The following is a 21280-nucleotide window of genomic DNA, read 5'->3' as shown; positions in this document are numbered from 1 at the left end:
TCCTGTTTTATTGTTGAATGAGTGATTGTCACACTATCGAGCCATAACAGCTGGAACAACCTAACACTGAAATGAACAACAAAACAAAACAAAAAAAAACAAAAAAAAACCATAAGAAAAACAAAACACCTCCTTTTTTTTTGCTGCACACCGATACCCCTTGCTAATTCTGTATGCCATCTTTGAGATTTCAATGCAGTGGGGAAAGGAGCAATACCCTGGTCCCTGCCATATATAAATTTTAGTTTTATCAAGGTGTTTATTCAAGCACTGGTAACAATAAAAACACATACCAAGAAGGATGATAAATTACACATTTAATTCTACGTGAAAAATAGTAATGAAATATAAAACCATAAATACAATATTCTGCCAAGAATAATACAACCTTTCATAATAGCTGAAAAACAATGTGAGATAGGATAGGAATAATTTGAAAGCAGGTTAAAGTCAAGGCGAGTAAAATAAAGCATATGACTTATTAACCATATTCTTATCAAACGCCACCCCAAATTAAAATGTCTTGAGAAATTTGCAGAAGCAAACCATTGTAGGACAATCCATCAACCCTAGTGATAGTAGGTTTCACAGGTGCAGATACCGGATGTCTCCAAACACATCTGTGGTACCACAGCAGAACCTGGGAGGCAGAACACAAGGCCTGGGGAGGACTTAGATAAGTGGGACCCAAGTCACATATGGCAAATATACCAACAGCAAAAAATGTATCCAATTCCTTGGACTAGGTACAGAAATATGGACACAAAATTAATAAGTCTAATAATTTATTTGTGTTTAACTGCTTATGCTCAAAACACAATTCCAATTGACTTCATCAGAAAAACAAACTCAATTAAATTTTTATATTTGTATTTCTGTACATAGTCCATCAGACTGCCTATATTTTTAAGTTATTGATTTGTTTTTATATCTGGTTAAAACACAAACTATTGGTGTTATTAATTTTTGTGTGTTAGTATTTCAGTACATAGTGGATCAAATTGGATATATGTTTCACTTATTGATTTGTCTTTACATCAGGTAAAATACAAATTATTGCAGTTATTAATTTTTGTAACCATATAAAGGCTGATTTGTTCTTAGATAATTCTGCCAAACTGAAACCTGAACCAATGCACAGAAGATTAATTACAGATTATATGGAAGCAAAACAGCCACTGTGTAAAACTGTGGAGGTTTTGACATCTTTGGATCAGTTTCATTTTTATAGTTGTGTTTTTATCTGCCGATTTCTTCCTTGATCTTGTACTATGTAAAACTAATTAGAGTGATGCATTCAGCAGAAAAATTGCAGAAGGAATATGAATTTTTTTTGTGTGCAAAAAAATATGTTAACATTAGGATCTAGGCATACAATGTCAGGGGGATATAGTTCCATAAGAACAAGACACTTGATTAAGTTGAGAGACTAAAAATACAAGAAATGGAAAAGAGGTCAAACTCCAACTTTGAGAAATTAAATAAACAAGCTGGACAAACACATTAAGCATCATGTGAGACAAGATCAAGAAAATTTTGAAGAAAATGTATATAAGGATATTGAACATATTAGGAAACCATTTTATAGATACATAAAATGTGGAAGGAGTAAAACATACAAATTGATAAACTGTGTATAGATTCTAAAATTTATTCTCAAACACAAAAGATTATAGATATATTACAAAATGCAAAACAGTCTGGCTCCACAAAGGGGGTGATATCTAGGTAACCTCAGATACTGAAATCAAATTAAATTATATTGAAAAAGAACTATGCAAACTGGATCGAAACAAAGCACAGGGGTAGACAGAATTAGTAATAATGACCTGAGAAGATTTCAACAAGAACTTACAGTGCCATTATATCTAATATCTTGCCCTTAACTCATTAAGCTGTTTACGTAACAGCTTAGGACATAGCTATAATTTGGCTCCTAGAAAACAACACAGTGTAAAGACTTCTCATCTTTTCTTTGTCAATGATTAAAACTGTATAGCTCATCAGATGAGGAACTGAAAGCACAACTGCAATTTGTCAAAACATTTTCAGATGATATAAGAATGTCATTTGGCCTTGATAAATGTGCAAAGGCAACCTTTAAAGCAGAAAAACTGCAGCACCAGGAAAACATCAGTTTGGGACAAAAATGTGATATAAAAGAACTTAAGCAAGGCAGAGTATATAAATATTTGGGAACTGATGAAGGATCAACAATAAAACATGAACAAATGTGAATAAAACTTAGTATGGAATACTTTAGAACAGTGGTTCCCAAACTTTTTTGTTTCTCCTTGCTGAATCCAGGTTTTCCCAAGCCCCCCTCCCGCGGTGCGCATAAAGTGCATATTTTATTTATTTATTTATTTGACATTTGTTTAATGAGGCTCCCTGACTGTACTAGGAGACCTGGGGAGAAAAGCTCAAAAGTACAATAAAAAGACAATTGCAAAAAAAAAAAGTGTACATTTTGCTTAACAGCATAGCACTGGTCTACTACGGTTGAGAGGTAAGCAAAGGTAAGCAAACCTAATGGCACCCTTATTAACTTTAAAACTGGGATGAAGCTTCTGACTACTCTCCAGAGGGAGTGAGATTAAATAGTGGCTTAGGGTCTGGAAGATACAGGCATGAGGGGGTGGGAGCTCATTTATCCTAGGGGTAGGATGTTAGTGCCTGCACACAACCAGTGGCTGTACATCTGGGGAACTTGGGATTGGCAATCCCAAGTTGGTGACAGTAGCCATCATGGGGCATATGTGTGGGAAAGCATGGAGTTCTCCCACTGTGATGTGGGTGCCCACATCAGCTACCAGAGGCAGGACTGAAAACAGAAACACAACCCATGGCTGCCGATATAATGGCTGCTCTTCAGATAGCCTTCATTCAAATGATGGTAAACTAATGGTCAGTGGTGGTGGTGGTACCAGGTAATTGGAGGGGAGAAAAAATACACACCAACTGAGAGACTGCAGTAAAAATACATTTTATTCACTTTACGTCCTATAGGTGATCTTATGTTTTAAAACAAGATTGTTAGCTGTACTTTATACCTCCCATTACTGAAATATTCAGCTAACTGCAACAGTCAGCAAATAAACCCTTCCACTTATTCCAATCTAACACTTTCTACAACTGAAAACAAATAACACTCCCCCTACTAACACCATCTTCCTATAATCTTCTTAATTTCCAGTTCCCGGATAACATATTTTCATTTTCAACATTCCCTTGAACTGTTCACTATTTACTATGTTACTTATTCAAATACTCATCAGTCTTCTTCTATTCATACTGCTAGTCCAGCTGACTAGCTTAGCTACCATACTCACCTTTACAAAACTATATACTACACCACTTGAAAGATGACTTTTGTACCCATGCATCAAACTCTCACCGTGAACAAACTCACCTCTCTACTTCTCCTGATCTTTTCTCTCTCACTTTTATTCGCCTACAAAAATTCCTTTTGGTCATCCAGTATTTCAAACATAAGAAAAAAAAAGGTGCAATCTGTCAACATGTAGAATTTAATACCATAAAATTATGGTAAACATGTCATAGCTTTTTTTTTTTTTTTTTTTTTTTTAATGAGTACCATCAGCAAAGATAGAAACAATTATATCCATTTACATAAATGTGCATAATTCCCAGTAAATGCAATGGACAGTTTTGACTTAGAAAGAAAAGAGATTAAACTTATGTTCTGGACTTACATTGCATTTTCTTTCAGAAGTCATATATCTACCTCTAATGTTGTTGTTGCCTTTCCCGGTTAGGGGTCGCCACAGCGGAACTCTGGTCCGCTAATGATTGGCAGTAGATTTTGATGAATGCCGAGGTGCCAGCTCGACATTCAACCTTCAACAAAGGCACGCCCATTTACGCATGTCTTTCGAATGCCCACCCAACCATGGGGAGGACATGCAGACTCCACTCAGAAGGCACTCCCCGCACTCTAACCGAGAATCAAACGGGAGAACCTCTTGCTAGGAGGCAAGAACGCTACCACTGCACTACCGCATTGAGGCTTGGGAGACCATTATTTTGAAATGCCTGTAATGTTGTTACTGATTCGTGTGGTAGAAAATCCAACAGGATTTGCAGTTAGCATACATACCTTATGGAAGTCAGACCAGAATTACTATAACAATGTGTTATCAAGTCTTCTGACAAAACACAGCTGTACTCGTACTTTTAACCTTCAGGACCAACTACACACTAGAGAGGCACAAATATATAAATATATATATATATATATATATATATATATATATATATATATATATATATATATCATCGCGCACGGGATGACATCAGTTCAAACAGCGCCAAAATTAAAAAAACAAAAAAAAAATTGTACATGGAGGGTATTAGTTCGCAGCTCCCCTGTGAGGATGCCACACCTCCCCAGGCGCCGTGGCGCACACTTTGGGAACCCCTGATTTAGAAGATTTAAATTAATCCTGAAAACAACGTTGACATTTAGGAACAAAATCCAAACTATAAACCAATTTGCTCTTCCTGTCCTAACTTACAGTTTTGGAGTGACTGACTGACCCCACAATGTGTTGGATAGATTAGATAGGAAAACAAGGAAGGATGCTTCATGGTCACCAAATGATTTATAAAAATCAGTGTGTACAAAGATTATATATTCCCCATTCTGAAGGAGGGCTATGTCTCCTTGAAAGTGATTACATGTACAGATCTGCAATCATGGGATTCCACACATATCTGCTGCCCTCACAAGACCTAAACTTAGTGAAAGTTTTGAAACATGACGAGAATAAATCTAAGATGATTCTCTGCTTAATCTAGCAGAAGCATATTGTCAAGTAGGAATGGAAATCAAACCCGAAGTAGATAAAAATCATGCAGCAACTGAAGGGGCCAAAAAACAAAATAAAGAATATAAGGTGAAGAACCAGATGAGAAGGCAAAAATGTGGAAAATGCATAAATATAGTTTCAAGTATAGAAAACTTCTGGAACAACCTCATGTTGATTAGGAACAAATGCAGGAATGGTTAAGGAGAGGTGAATTCAAACCAAGAGATGAAAGGTTAATATTGGCAGCCCAAGATGGTGGGCTAAGTACACGTTGGTTTACAAAGTCCATTGAACACGTGGAAGAAACAGACAAATATAGATTTTGTAAAAGTGAACTGGAAACAGTCACACACCTCATTGCTGGTTGTGACATAACAATGATAGGAGTGTATACTGAAAGGCATAATAATGTGGCAAGACTGTTGAATTGGGGATTGTGCAAACATTATAGTACTGAAGTGGCTGAAAAACACTGCAAACATGAGCCACAAAGCGTCATTGAAAATTATGAAGTTTATATCACATGGGATCACCCATTACCAACAGTTCAAAAGATAGATGCTAGAAAACCGGATATAGTGTCCATGAAAAGAAGACAAAAGTAGCACTGATCATTGAAATCACCACATCCAGTGACTGGAATGTGTTGCGTACAGAGAGAGAGAGACACACAAAGTCATAAAATACCAGGACCTGCAGGCAGAAATTAGAGCAATGTGGAAGAAAGCTAACTAGAAAGTTCCAATAGCAGTAGGAGCAACGAGTCTTATAAAAAATAATCTACAATCGTATTTAGATATGTTACCAATCCATGTAACCCTGTACGAATTGCAGGAGTCATTACGGGACACATTGCAGGTGCTGTGAAGAGCACTTTTGGCTGACATCAAAAATTGAAACAATACTATTTTATTTATTTATTATTTACTTTCATTTGTTTACCGGGAAAGTCCAACTGGACACAGGTCCTTTTTCAGTAGAGGCCTAGGGAGAAAAGCTCCAAGAGTAACAAGTACATACAATAAAGAAACTAATGCAGCCAAGCGAGAAACAAATACAGACAAGATAGGGGTTGCTGACTCAATAAGCAGAGCAACAGTAATTTACATAAAAAATGGTTGTTTATATTTAGTGGCTATATCCAAATGATTGTGTACAGTTAAAATGAAACTACCATTAGTGGCCCATCATGCTAGTAGAGTAAGAGTAATGGTAACAGAGTGGAAAGGAGGAATAGGTTATCCAGGGGAGTTGCAGGTACAGAGCCAGGTGTTAGTAAGATGCGTTTTTAGAAGTTTTTTAAACTGAAGTGTTGAGGAGTTAGTTACTAGTGAGTTAGGTAGATTATTCCAGGATTTGGAGATGTAGCTGGAAAAAAAATGACTTAGCTGCTGAATTGTTAAATTAGACCCAAAGTTGAATATGTAATACTAATATACAAACCTTATAAGAAAACAAGCATGAATAAATTGGAAACAGTAGATCAGACATATACCAAAGGCATCCATGGATGTGAAAATGTAAGTTTCTAAGAAAGACTAAGATATCTGACCTTATACAGTGTCTTATATAGATATTTAAGAGGAGATCTTATTCAGGTATATAGGGCATTTAAAGACAACTACCTTTGGTAATATTTGGGGTTATCAAAAAGTAGTAGAGAATCATCAGACAAATTATGTAGAAAATTCTATAGTAATGAGAAGTGTGCTAACTGGTTCTGTGAGAGAGCAGCTGATGCATGGAACAGACTACCAAATTACATTAAAGCAAGTACTGGTTTAGATAGTTTTAAGAACAGCCTGGACACTTATTATTTATTATTGGAACAACTGTTTTGGTATATTGGCAAGCTAGAATGGCATTAATACCCATGCTTGAAATATGTATTTGTATGCATATATATTTCAGTATGTAATCCATTGAACTGGATATATTTTCAGTTACTGTTTTTTTTTTTTTTTGTAAAAAAAATAACCTATTGGATTTATTAACTTTTGTGCCTGTGTTTCAGTATGTAGGCCATCAAAGTGGATGTATTTTTTCATTTGATTTGTTTTTATATCTGGTCATCACTCTGATTTTTTTGCATTGTGTTTCAAGTATACAAACACCAAGATTTTAAAGATGAGATGATATGATCATGGCCCAGGGGCTAGTTCAAACTCTAGAGCATAGAAGAAATATGCTGGTAATGAGACATACCAGTAAGTAGCCCAACAGCAGAGTTTTAAGTTAGCTACAAATTGTCCCTCTCAGTGCTGGGGAGTCTCAAAAAGCACTACAGGTATGATAAGACCACAGCATGAATTGCTTAATCCTGAAAATATTCCATGGATGTAAATATTATGATTTAACCACATCTGACATTCAGTCCATAAATGTTTCAGGCTCCGTAATTTCTTCTTTGCTGGCATCCAGACAGTGCACTTACTAGATATAGTAAGCAAAAGTGTCATATGCTGCAGGGATAGCCAGATGGACCAGCACAGAAGTTCATTTTGTACTGAAATGGGAACAGTTTTAGTAAAATAATGAGAGTGAAATCCAGTATGTTAACAGTCCACGAGCTCATTGAGTGTAAGAATGCACACAGACAACATTTTCAATACCCTTACCTTGGGAAACAAGGTTGGAAACTGGATGGAAATTATCAAAAATATTACGATCTAAATATGCTCTGTTGATGACTGGGGTAACAAAAGCCTCCATCAAGGCAGTTGCAGAAACCCAGACCACAAGAAAGAGTTCAAAATTATTGGGGTCAGCACAGCCTGATGTGTTCTAGGAGGGCATGGGTCTAACTCACAATTAATAGAATGTGTACCTTACATCACGGTTAATATCTCATCATAACTGGGAGCAGCAAACACTGACCAAGAAGAGAAGAAAATTTACACACGCGCGCACACACACACACATGTGCACACACACAGACACACACATGTGCACACACACATGCATGCACACACACACACACACACACACACACACACACACACACACACACACACACACACGCACGCATGCATGCGCACACACACACACACACACACACACACGCACGCACGCATGCATGCGCACACACACACACACACACACACGCATGCGCGCGAGCACACACATGTACACACGGGTACACACGAATCTATGTTCACATCTATATATACAGAGGACATCAGAGCAGAGGCCAAAGTAGCCCCAGCTGAGAGAAGGCTAAGGAAAACAGATTCAGTGGTTTGGTTACATGTGCAGGAAAGAAAGAAGGCAAGAGGAAACAAGGATGCCTAGTCAACAGATGGATGGATTTGTGTGAGAAAAGACATGTGACAGTCAGGCATGACTGCATAGAAGGTAGGACAGTAGCATTGAATCAAGAGAGGTAACAACAGTTGTGGCAGCTTGTGACCCAACCTGAGTAGAAAAATGGAAAAAAGAGGGTTGATGATGATGGTGATTATGATACACATAGACAGACAGACATATATACACATACACACACAGACTTCCTGGGTCATGACAAATGTATGAAAGGTGTACATACTAACTAGATTTATTTCACATAAAATTGTAATTTATTGTGTGAAGAAGACTGACAGCCAGCCAGAGGGAAGTGCAGCAGATATGTCTGGAATACTGTAACTGCAGTCAGTGTAGCATACCTGCTTCTACAGTAGTAATCTGTATTCATCTGAATATTTGGTAGGCATAACTATGACTCATAGAATCCCAGTGGCTTCACCACCTATTTTCAGTTCCAAAAGAGAGGTTTGGTGGATTGGACACTATCACACATGACAAAAAGTACCATAACCTATGCATGTTAAATACTCCATAGAGCCATATAAGTAAGAACACGTATGTACCTAAAATGAAGAAAATTGTACTTTCAATCAATATACTTTCATTCAATGAAAGGTGGTTTGCTAGGTAGTATACATACAAGTATAGTACAGTGCGATTTTGTTGAATATTTACAGATGTTTGTATTTTCAATATATTTATTATTAAATGATTGTATGATTTATGAATTGTGCTTAAATAGGTTCCATTTTGTATCAGTCAACTCAAAACCAGTCAAAATTTAACAGATATTCAGTATCTAAACATGTACCTGATACAGTAATCTGAACATGCACATGATACAGGAAACCTTACAATACAAGTTTGTTACCTTCCATGGCATCCAGTGAGTCCATCTTTTGAAGTGTGGAATAATTTACAAACCATGTAGATCTACTGTTTCCCTTATGTGTCAATAGATCCAGTGCGCATTGATGTAAAAACATATATTGAACCTATAATAAAGCCAAAGATGACATAATTAAAATTAATATCAACTTAAATTGTTAAATGCCAAGAAAAATCAAACAGGCTGACTCCAAACAGAGGCAAGCAGAGCAGCAGCAAAAATTGCACAGTTCCAAATTGTCAGCAAAGGAATCCAAAATCCAAACACAGAGAGCTGGAAACTGTATGGAAAATGAACTTAATAAGTAAAAACAGATGAGCGCTTTTGCACATAGCTTCTTCAGCTCTGAAGAAGCTATATGTGAAAGCACTCATTTGTTTTTATTTGTTATTTTTTTATTTTATAAGTTTATTTTCCATTTTTCATGGTACTTTTTTGCTTGATGGTTCCATTTATTCTCTGTAGAGTTCTTCTTGGATTTTAAATTATTAAGCAGATATTTATTACAACACATATTATATACACTTGTAATTCCAGGATAACATTCTTCAGTCAGTAAGTACTATTCATAAAATTAGAACATTTCTAATATATAAAGTAATTTTAAAATTCATATTTTTAGTATAACTGTGCGTTGGATATATGCACTACATTGTTACTGTATTAGCTGTTCTAGCTGATATATAACTTTATTTCACGAAAATAGAATGGAATAAACTCTGGCTTTACTATCATGACTGCTGCTTGCAGTTTGAGAGATTATATTATATCTGTATTATTGATAAATGATTAGTTACTGGGGTAATGCTATAGAATTTACCAATACCAATTATTTGTCAAATACTTTTAAAATAAATAAATGCATGCACTTGGGCAATGGAAATTAAGAAGTCTCACTATGTTGGTTTAAATTAAGCATTACTATAGGTCTCCCCTAGGATTAAGTTTCCAGACCAGACCTCTTTCTTTGGTCTGTTATTTAAAAAACTAACAAGTGAGGCTCCTCAGCTCTGTGTCTACCGTTACGTGGCTGACTTGGTTTTCTTGCTTTACTCAAATCACTATCAGTCCTTGAAGCACAAAGAAAAATGATGTTGTGCTTTGACACTGGTATGTTACTTGACTTTAAAGGAAAAATGCAAATGTCAAGTTTTTTTTTCAAAACATGTTTTTCCTTTGCTGTAATCTGGTGAGTAGGAGTGCTATGTACAGAGTTAACAAGATGCAATAATGATTCTATTTGTTTTATGCCTGAACTTGTTTCTTTTTGCCTTTTGGTGTGATCTCGCATTTTCTTTACTATATTTATTGTATCATCTGTTGCATCATGCAGGCTGGGTGGGTGAGTAATTAGGTTAGGTCATTGTTTCAAAGTACAGGACATTAAAAGAATAATGGTTCTTAACTGTACTTTATCCATTACATATTACCAACATCACACATCAGATAAATAGTGTAGCTTTGAGCTGCAGTTCTGACTGTTAAAAAAGGAGGAGTTTCAAGCTTAGATTTTGGGTACAAATGAACAAGAAAATTTTACCCACCCATTAGTTTAATTTTCTTCTTATATATATATATATATATATATATATATATATATATATATATATATATAATTACAAGACAGGTATATACACTAAAGTATTTACATCAACATGTATAAGTCTATACAGTTCTAGTAGCTCTAAAATATTGCTGGAAGTAAATGTATTTTTACAGTTCAGTACATAAAGGTTTGTAAGAGATATAATGATGTAAATTATAAAATTATGTAAGAAGAGATATATTAGTATTATATAGGTTTGTAAAAAATTCAAGTTATAAAATTATGTAGGAGGGGAAATATCACTATTGTATAAGAGAGTAGTGGTAATATCATATGCGAGAACAGGGTATAGGATTAGTTCTGTCTAGGCTCTCTGTGTTAGAGGGAAAGTTATTAGGGGTGTAATATTTCAAGTACAGGAAGGCAAAAAGTTAGCAAAAAGTAATAAGAAGCCTACTTTCACTTGAGGTGTCAACATGGTGATGAACATGCACATTTTCAGGACTGGGTAAGGTATTGTTTGAGCTGGATTTTATAGCTTAGGAATTTCTTAGTTATTCTTCTTGTATAGAGATGATGTTCCAGAGTTTAGAGATGTAACTGGAGTATAGTGAGTCCCCCTGATTAATTATTTGCTTTGCAAGTGCTTACTGCTTAGTAGAAATTTATCACTATAATAGAGGTCCCTTGTGAGGATGCAGGACAATAGTATATTTTTTAAGGCAGGGCATCTTTGAAAATAATATGTCAGTTTGTATGCAATAACTAGTTGAGAGTATGTGAGGTAGTTGTAAAGCTCTAGCCAGTTTAGCTGCTTTAAGGCTGGGCAGTGGTGAGCTCTGTGTACAGAGTTGGTAGCAGATTTAGCTACTTTGTTGTAACAGGAGGCTAGTTTGGATTTTACTGTAGAGCTTAGGTAATAATAGGTGAGGCATATAAGAGGGTTGGAAGCAAATAGGATGAGGCTAGGTTTTTTTTTTTGATCTGTAAGGTACTGTTTTGCTCTGTAAAAGGAGTTGAATTTCTGGTGGTCTTTTTAATTGTTTGAAGAATATGTTGATCAAATTTAAGATTGTAATCTATTACAATGCCCAGTAATTTGGTATGTTTACTTCAATTGTAGCATTATTTGCAGATGCAAGCAAGAATTTTTCATTAAGATAATGTTTTGGGGAAAGAACATCAGCTTTGTTTTATTGGGATTAAGGAGTAGTTTGAATTTTTCAGACAGGTTTTGACTGAAGAGAAAGAAATTTGAATTTTTTTTTTGAAATTTGAATGATTTGAATGAGTTTGGATATTGTAGGGGCTATTTATGTATTGTGCTATATTTGCTTAGTCTATGTCAGTGTAAAGCTTGTTTATAAAAATATTGAAGAGAGTGGGTCATAATATGGAGACACGGGGGATGCCTGTGGTAACTGGAAGAGAGGAGGAGAGGTCCTGTTGTCATTTGACTGCTTGATGCCTTCCAGTTAGATAACTAAGGAACCATGTAAGGGAAAGTTGAGAGAGACCTAGAGAAGTTCATGTTGGTATGATACAGTGTCAAAAGCTTTAAATAATTCTAGAACCAAAGCTGACACTAGGTTATAATTGTTCCTATGCTGGTTTATAGTGTTGGTGTGATTAAGGAAGGCAGTAGTTATGGTGCAATGGGTTTTGAAACCACATTGTGTTTCAGAGAGCAGATTATTTGAATAAGGTGCTGTAGAAGCTGAGCATAGATATATTTTTCAATTATTTTTGAAGAGGGAAAGAATTGTAATGGTCATGTAGTTATTAAACTCTGTAGATGCCCATCCTTTGTGTAATGGTACAACAAAGGTTTTTTTTCCAGATGGAAGAAACATTTTTTTTTCAGATTTAAATCTATTTATCAATATAGAGACTGAAAAGCTATTACATTTGCAGCCATTTTAAGTAGTCTGAGGGGAGTTGGTCAGCAGCTTAGGGTGGTTGAGTTTAGCTTATGTGGGAGTCTTTTAATGACGGAGGTAGGTACTGGGCAGAAATCAAATAGCTTAGGATATTTACCAAAGGATGCAGGTACTGAGAGGGTAGTGGGAGTATTAATGTTTGTGAGGGACAATACTGTCTGTATAAAATAGTTGTTAATCTGTGTGGAAATTGAATCAGTATTATTGTTGGCTGTAGTGGTGGGGTGGTAGATTGGCCTGGACAGTGGCATAGCTAGAGTTTGTGCCATCCAGGACTGTCTTTGAGTTTGCCTCCCCTCCCCCTCACAAAATCATGGTCAAATGCCCCCCCATAGACAGCTCTCCCCCTGCAGCTATTCCAGTGTCCCATTACTTGGCTATTTCTCCCCATTTACCATAAATACTGTAATGAGCATACTGCTGTATGCTTTACTTCTACAATGATTATTTGGATTTCATTTAAAATGCTTGCTTTAAATTTTATACCACAAACATTGATAGACATCTGCTAAACAAAGCAATACAGTCTCACAGTGAAAACAGACTTAGCATTAAAAATTATCTGCCCTTGAAACTCACATTCATTGATCAGCATTGAAACACATATTCAAAGAAAATGTATCTGGCCAGTGGTGGATAAAGTTTACCTTTGGGCTGTTTTCAAATCATAGGTCCCTTACACACATATTTAGGACCATGCAAATATACATGTGTTCTTTGATTCACCTTCCTGATTGTATCAAATTATATTCCTTGTATAATACAGCAGAATTGTTTTTAGAGTGTGTTTTAAATTTACTGTTTTGAACATTTTTCCAGTAAGCAATAAAACAAAATGTATGAACCAATAATGACAAAACTGCCCAATTCAGAATATTTATATCATAAAAGTCTAATCAAACGTTTGCCATTACAATCCACCAGTATCAGTAAATATGCACAATATCTGCAGAAGTAAAAGTCATCTAAATAATTCCACATTAAAGAGATCTGTAACTAATGAAGATCAACTTTATATTCATTGTTTCATCTACAAATAAAGTGCTTCTTGTCCTTGAAGAATAAATTGCCTATGTTACATTAAAAAATGATAAGCTAGTAATATTGTGTAAGGTAATGGATGGCAAACTGATGCATAGTTACTAGGTATCTCCTCCAAAGGAGAGCATTCTTAGGACTGCAGCATCCACCCCTTTAAAGTACAACACATTACAGTATCAGCAATCCATCTACATACTGTGGGAGTAGAACCTACAGACTCCTGCATCAAAGGCAAGTATATTACCTGTTGTGCTATTAACAAAGCAAACAGACTTGGCATAAGCAGCACTAAACTTCTCTTCCCCTGAAGCTCTCAGCTACTTCTAAAATCCATTTGACGCCCAACTATATCTCTCAACTTTGCAGCACAAGAAATATGGAAAAAAACAAAATTTATTGGGGGGAGCAAAGGCCCAAAACCAGGGACACATTTTAAACATTGCTTGTATAATCTTAGAAAGTTGTTAGAATAAAATGTTTTGTGTTACGATGCATTTCCTGAAAGACAGGAAGACTAAAACTTAAATGGCTATCATTATTTAGTGAATTCAGTTCTTACTGATTTGCTAGAAAACCACAAATTGTAAGAGGAACAGACCAAACGTATGAGCCAGACATTCCAGGCATTCTGTGAAAACTGCACAGTTGAGAGCTATGGACTCAACTCCTTGAATCACAAACTAGTGGTGGTATGGGTAGAGAATTCAGGCTCTTGTTTCTTGTACCTAAGGTACAAGGTTTGAGCCTGAGTAATGCTAACCACCAGGTATACCTAAACGCACACACACACACACACACACACACACACACACACACACACACACACACACACACACACACACACACAGCAAACCACCTCTCACCCCCCAACACACACAGCAAAGCACCTCTCACTCCCCCCACACACAGCAAAGCACCTCTCACTCTGCACACACACACAGCAAACCACCTCTCGCTCCCCTCCATACAGCAAACTACCTCTCCCCCCCACACACACACAGCAAACCACCTAGCTAAAGAGTTTATTTTTGGAGTATGTTATAATAAGTTTGCTTGTCAGGTTTTATTTGGTATTTGTCCAATTCCTTAGTTGCCTGAAAAGTTGAAATGTATTTTGTGTTCTGTTTTTGAGCTACTCTTTCCAAGTTTGTCATGCTCTAGCATTAATTTCTTAGTTTCCTTTGTTAGAAATGGTGTAGCATTTTATTTGAGCCATTGGGTATGTACTGTGGCAAGGTTATTGAGAATTTTTAGGAATGTATTGTTAAAGTGTGTGATGGCAGAGTCTCAGGTCATAGATTTTAGTATTTTCCAGTTATATTCTGTTAAAGATTGGATAACGTTTTTTGAGTTACACACTTGTTTGTAAATTATATATTTATCTTAGATATTGTAACTTCTGAGAGCATAAGTAGGTAAATGGTCACTTAGGCTGTCTGGAAGGCTACCAGCTGTCCTAATTTTGTTGGGTCTATTAGTAACAATCCAGTCTAAGGTTGATTGCCTACCAGTGCTTTTGTAGACTCTAGTCTGTCTGTCTGTCTTTTGGCTTTTCCCGGTTAGGGGTCACCACAGCGGAACTCCGGTCTGCTAATGATTGGCAGTAGATTTTTACGTGCCGAGTTGCCAGCCCTGATGCACAACCTTTAACTAAGGTACGCCCATTCACGCATGTCTCCACACAGAAGATGCTTTCGCTGAGAATCGAACAGGACAATGTCTTGCTGTGAGGCGACAATGCTACCGCAGCACCACCACCGTAGACTCTAGTAATTAATGTAATTAATTGTGTAAAGTCATATAGGTTTATGGAATCAGATGGGGTGTTCCTATTAGGTCTGCTAGTATTATTGTTTCCTGTTGGATATGGTGGGATATCCAGTATAGAATATTTTCCACTTTAGTAATGTTTTTACCTGGTGGGGTATATATGGCTGATAAACAAAACATTTTCTATCAATTTTGAGGTGTGATATACGTAGATCTGCATTGTTAAATTGTGGTATCTTGGTTTAATTTTTCCAAATCTTTGGGGTTTCTAATACCATGATTGGAATGGACCCATTCCTAAGTCAGGATATAATTAAAGTTCATAAAATTAGTATTGTTTCATTCTTTGATGTTAGCCAGAAGTGCTCTTCACAGCACCTGCAATGTGCCCAGAAATGACTCCTTGTGTAATTCATATGAAGTTAAATGTATCGGTAACATATCTAAGTACGATTGTAAATTCTTCTTTATAAGACCCATTGCTCCTACTACTATTGGAACTGTCTTCTTCCACATTGGCCTTATTTCTGTCTGTAAATCCTGGTATTTTATGACTTTGTGTCTCTCTGTACATTATTCACTGTAGTCACTGGGTATAGCAATTTCAATAATCAATGCTACTTTTGTTTTCTTTTCATGGAATACTGTATCTGTTTTTCTGAAGTCTATTTTTGTACTGTTACTAATGGGTGATCCCATGTACATCATTTTCAATAATGCTTTGTGGCTCATGTGTGTATGTGGTTATGTTTAGGGAAATCTTGCAGATGATGGCAATTCTGCCACCTGTTTACTTGTCCTGTCAAGCATAATTATATTGAAACCAGATGGGATAACTTCATTGTCATTTATGTGTTTTTTTCAGCCAGGTTTCTGTACCAGTGACTATGATTGGTGACTGTGTGGTAATACAAGCATGTATGTCTTGGATTTAGTTGCATATGCTTCAAATATTGATATTTTAGATGATAATAATAATAGTAATAACCACTTACACTGATATAGATATATTAATAATGCAAGAAAGTTCAAGATGTTCTGAAAAGCAATTATGTTTTTAGTTTAGTGGGAGTTGTCCTTTAATAATGTTAATGTCAATTTCATGCTGTTTAATAATGCCACAAGGCTTTGCATATTCAAATGTGGGGTTTAAATGAACTCCTGACAGCTCCACTTAAGAAGCAGTGGTTACTTTCTATTATACAACGACCCCCCCATTAATATTCCAAAATGTGCACGCTGATTGGTCAGCATGCACATTGTAAATCAGAGTTATAGTAATGGAAGAAGGTCCGGTCGCCCGGGCTTTTTCCATGAGTATAACTCATTTTTTTTTTTTACAGCAACGGAGAATGCAAGATCTCCGTTGCTTGTTACAACCTGTCTCGCCATGTTAAATGAGTTTAACATAGTGAGACAGCTTTTAAAAAAAAGCAACGGGCATCTCCGTTGCTTTTTTTAAAGTTGTCTCGCTATGTTAAATCCATTTAACATAGCGAGACATTTTAAAAAGCAATGGAGATCTTGCTTTCTCCATTGCTTTTTTCAAAACTGCCTCGCTATGTTAAATGGGTTTAACCTAGCGAGACAGGCTGTAAAAACAACGGAGATGTTGCTTTCTCCGTTGCTTTTGCCCACAGCTCTGATGTACTGAGTAAATATACGCATGCGCAGTACATCAGAACTGTCGCAGAATACCCAGACAGCTGCGGAAGGGCAGCAAGGAGGCATTATACAATGCCATTATTTAAGAAAAGTAATTATTTTTTTTCTTAAATAATGTCATTATAATAACAATAACCACTTCTGGGTGTGGGTAATGCTGGATTTACCCACGGTTGGCTTTGTTTGGCCACTCGGGCTTCGCCCTCATGACCAAACCACCCCAACCGTGGGTAAATCCATCATTACCCACACCCAGGCGTGGGTTATTGCTATAATATATTATGTTGTGTTTAGGCACATACATTATTTTAAGAAACTTACAACATACTTGCCTAACAAATATCTGGAGAGCAGGCAGTGTTATAGTTACACAGTTGTGTTCATAGGTTCATAGGTTCATACTAGGCTATCTGCCCTAGGGCATTTATAAGCCTAGCCAGAGTGTGTTTGGCTTTCGCCACCCATTTTAAATTAATTTTGCTATGCCCTTTTTCGAGGTTAGTATACTGTGCCTCTGTCTAACAGTGACACAGAAGTGATACCAGGGATAAACCTACGATCTCCCATCCACTCATCAAGATTCCTCTTGAAGAGAGTCAATGAAGGACTATGCCTAACCTGGACTGGGATTTTATTCCAGAGTGAAGGGAGCCTCTGGGTTGTGAATCTGTCCCTCCAGCATGTCCTATTTATTTCAGTGCTGAGGTTCAAGTCTCTCGAGCCCGTAGCTCGATGGGATTTGGATTTTCTGAGGTGCAGCATGTCCATTAATTCCGGGTTGGACATGGCTTTATACATCAGGCGCAGATCACCTCTGAGCAGGCGGTATGCCACTGAGTAGAGCTGGAGTTTCTTTAACAGGGCAGCATATGGCATCTGTTTGAGCCCTTTGATCCTCTTGGTGAGGTACTTTTGGGGTCTTTCCAGTTGCTGCAGGTGTCTGGTAAAGTACATCCCAAAAGGGACATTGTACTAAATTATGGGCCTGATGAGGGTTGAGTAAAGAGGCACGATGACCTCCTCTGATCTAGATGTGAATCCCTTCATGATTAGGTGGGCTATATAAAATGTTTTTCTAACCACTTTGGCCACGTGGTTGTCAAATGAGAGATTGCTATCAACTTGGGTCCCCAGGTCCCTAATTACTTCTTCTGTACTTAATGGATTACCACCTATGTTGTAATTTGTGGGCACTTTGTTTTTGCCAAAGGGGATGACTATACACTTTTTGGCGTTTAGCTTGAGGCCATGGCTCTGGCACCAGTTGTCTGTTTCTATGAGGCCCTTTTGGAGGATGCTTGTGTCGGCTGTAGAGTCGATTATGGCGCTCAGTTTGCAGTCATCTGTGAACTTGGTCAACCACAGTCCTTCCGTGTTGGCTTGTACCTCCGAGAAATATATACCGAATAAGAGAGCTCCCAGGACTGAGCCTTGTGGGATGCCACTTGTAACTGGTCTGGAGTCTGACATGGCTCCAGCAATTCTAACCATGTGGGTTCTGTCCTTGAGCCAGTTTGCAAGCCATCTAGTGACATAGGGGTTTATATTTAAGCTGGTGAGCTTATCTATAATGCCCGAGTGGGGTATTGTATCGAAGGCTTTTGTGAGGTCCAGGTAGGCTGTGTGGACCACCTTCCCCTTGTCAATGGCCTTGGTGACTGTTTCAAAGAAATTGACCAGGTTTAAGAGGCAGGATCAGCCCTTAACAAAGCCGAACTGGGTAGGATCCAGTGTCTGTAGGTCCCCAATATCTTTATTTATGAGGTCCATGATGCTTTGCAGACCAAGCTAGTCGGGCTTATGGGGCGATAGTTTCCAGGATCCGTTGAGGCACCACCTTTGTGGAGAGGGACCACTGTTGCTGTACGCCACTCTTTGGGTACATATCCTGTAGTAAGGCTGAGATTGAACAGTAGTTTTATGTTTGGGTTTAGCTCTTCTTGGAGTTCATGTAGGACACAGCCCGGGACACCGTCTGGTTCATTGATGCTGTGTTTTTTGCTTTGGAGAGGGCGGCTCTTACCTGAGCATCTGAGATGTCAGGGGGGGCAGCACTCTGCTGGGATATATACTTGCCCTTTTGGTGGGGAGGGGGGGGAGAAGTTTGCACTGAACCTGTCAGCTAGGATGTTGGCAATGTCTGGCAATGTTGCTACACTTTTGTGTGTCCAGATGTTTCAGAAAACAAATTCTGGAATTTGGAAGAGAGCAATGAAGTCAAGGGTTATTTAAAATAATGTTTCTTATGCAGAAATATTTCTGTTTATTTTTATTTTACATTTGTTTACCAGGATAGTCCATCTGGGTGGAAGCCTAGTTTCAGCGGAGGCCTGGAGAGAAAAGTTCCAAAATGAAAATATACATTGAGAGATACAGTGCAGAATTTACAAAGACATTTGAAGTAAACAAAAGAAAATGCATCAATTATATAATGGACACTTAAAGTATATAAAAGAGACTACTTCAGTTCTATAATAGACATTTAAGTATAGTAGAAGTATATGAGTTTATATATATATATATATATATATATATATATATTTATATATATATATATATATATATATATATATATATATATATATATATATATACAAAGCAGGTGTAGACCTTTGGGTATACATATATATGCATTTTAACATATAAATAAAAGAAAGGATTATGAATGAACATTGTAATTGTTATTGCATTAGTCTAAGTAGCTGGTAGGTGCTGTTAGCTCTGCTGGTACTGGTTAATAGAGCGGGGTAGATTTGTGGGTGATGGAATATGTGGGAGAGGAGTCTTTGAGTGGTGGCTGTTGTATGAAGAAAAGAAACATGTTGTGGGGATGAGTGCTATTAGCCTGGGCTGATACAGGAGCAGAGCCATTTGGTAGAGAGGTGGTCTTTTAGCATTTTTTTTAATTGATTTGGGTTGGTAGTGTCTAGGGTGTGTTGGGGAATTGTGTTCCAAAGTCTGGAAATGCAGTGGGAGTAGAGGGCATCATTTGCTTTGTTGTTGCTTTTGAACACTTGGAGGAGTGTTTTATGTGAGGATCAGAATTGCTGAGTGTTGGCATATGGTTGGAGAATTAGTTGCAAGGCTGGGGTTCAGTTTGACTGGTATACTACTCAGTGGGTAAAAATGAGTTGGGTGTAGGTTAGCTGTTGTGGGAGTTCTAGCCATTTTATTTGCTGTAGAGCAGAGCAGTGGTGAGACTTGTGTGGGAAATTTGTGGCAAACCTGGCTATTTTGTTGTAGCATGATTCAAATTTTGTAAGATCAGTTGTGCTAAGATTGGTGAGGATGGGAGCAGCATAGAGGAGAGTGGAAAAGAGATGAGTCCTGGTAATGTTTCGTCTAGATTGGTTAGTTAGGAAAGGTTCAATTCGGAAAAGAGAGCCTACTTTGATATGTGTTTTTTATGGCTTGAGATAGGTGTAGGTCAAATTTCAGCTTGTTATCACTTGTTAACACCTAATAGTTTAGTTTGCGAGATGGCTGTTACAGTAGTATTGTTGGAGAAGTGTATTTGAAAAGTGGCTGGGGGATTCTGTGTCTTGGTGGGGAGAAAGAGCATCAGTTTGGTCTTGCTTAGGTACAGTATGAGGTTTGCGTTAGATAGCCATGATTCTGCTTCAAGGAAAGATTGTTGTGTTGTAAGCTGTAGCTGCTTTAGAGAGGATGCAGTGCATATGAGGGTAGAATCATCTCCATATTGGATGACTGAGGTGAGAGATGTGGATTTGTGAAGTTGTTTGGTGAAAAAGGTGAAGAGTAGGTGGCCTAATATGGAGCCTTGTGGAACTCCTATGTTGAAAGGAATCAGAGATGATAGCTCCTGTTGCCATCAAACAGCTTGTTGGCATTTGGTTAGTGTTAGAAAAATATGTACTTAAACATATATGAAGTGCTAGTTTAAAAGCAAATAGTATGTAATGCATTTTATTCTATTTTACAATATGGCAGTAAGAATGATCTTACATGTAATTGCTTGAAGCTTTGGAGCTGCAGTGTGATTGAACTCTGACCCTGGCAGTAGCCAGCTCAGCAAGCTTATGTTTTTCACTAATGATTATCTGCTGAGTCAGAAGAATGCATGTATAAGGCATTGAATCTTTTCTTCCTTCCTCTGAGATAGTTGGCCTTGTGAATATTATCAGCACAGCTGCTAATATTAATGTTGCAAGAAGAACAAAGAAGCGTATTAAGAACAGAACTGACTATTGTATTCGAGCAGGACTGAAACCTTGAAAGAGCAACATTCACAGAAAGACATTATAACTGACCAGGTGCTTTGCAAGGCTGTATT

At 37.2% G+C, this 21280-nt stretch overlaps 1 protein-coding gene across 1 annotated transcript in view; it reads right to left on the bottom strand.

Annotated features, from left to right (window-relative positions):
• Positions 1 to 21280, bottom strand: part of PTPRQ (protein tyrosine phosphatase receptor type Q) — a 4272575-nt gene that overhangs the window by 165167 nt on the left and 4086128 nt on the right. Inside the window, exon 40 of the mRNA XM_044087226.1 lies at positions 9007 to 9130. Within this exon, the coding sequence (XP_043943161.1) occupies positions 9007 to 9130 (124 nt within the window). The remainder of the gene's footprint in view (positions 1 to 9006; positions 9131 to 21280) is intronic.

The sequence above is a fragment of the Protopterus annectens genome, chromosome 11.part0 (genome assembly GCF_019279795.1).
Source record: "Protopterus annectens isolate FY-2018-M chromosome 11.part0, PAN1.0, whole genome shotgun sequence".
Classification (NCBI taxonomy): domain Eukaryota; kingdom Metazoa; phylum Chordata; order Ceratodontiformes; family Protopteridae; genus Protopterus; species Protopterus annectens.
Note: the sequence above shows the minus strand (reverse complement) of the source record. Positions and strands in the feature narration are given on the sequence as shown.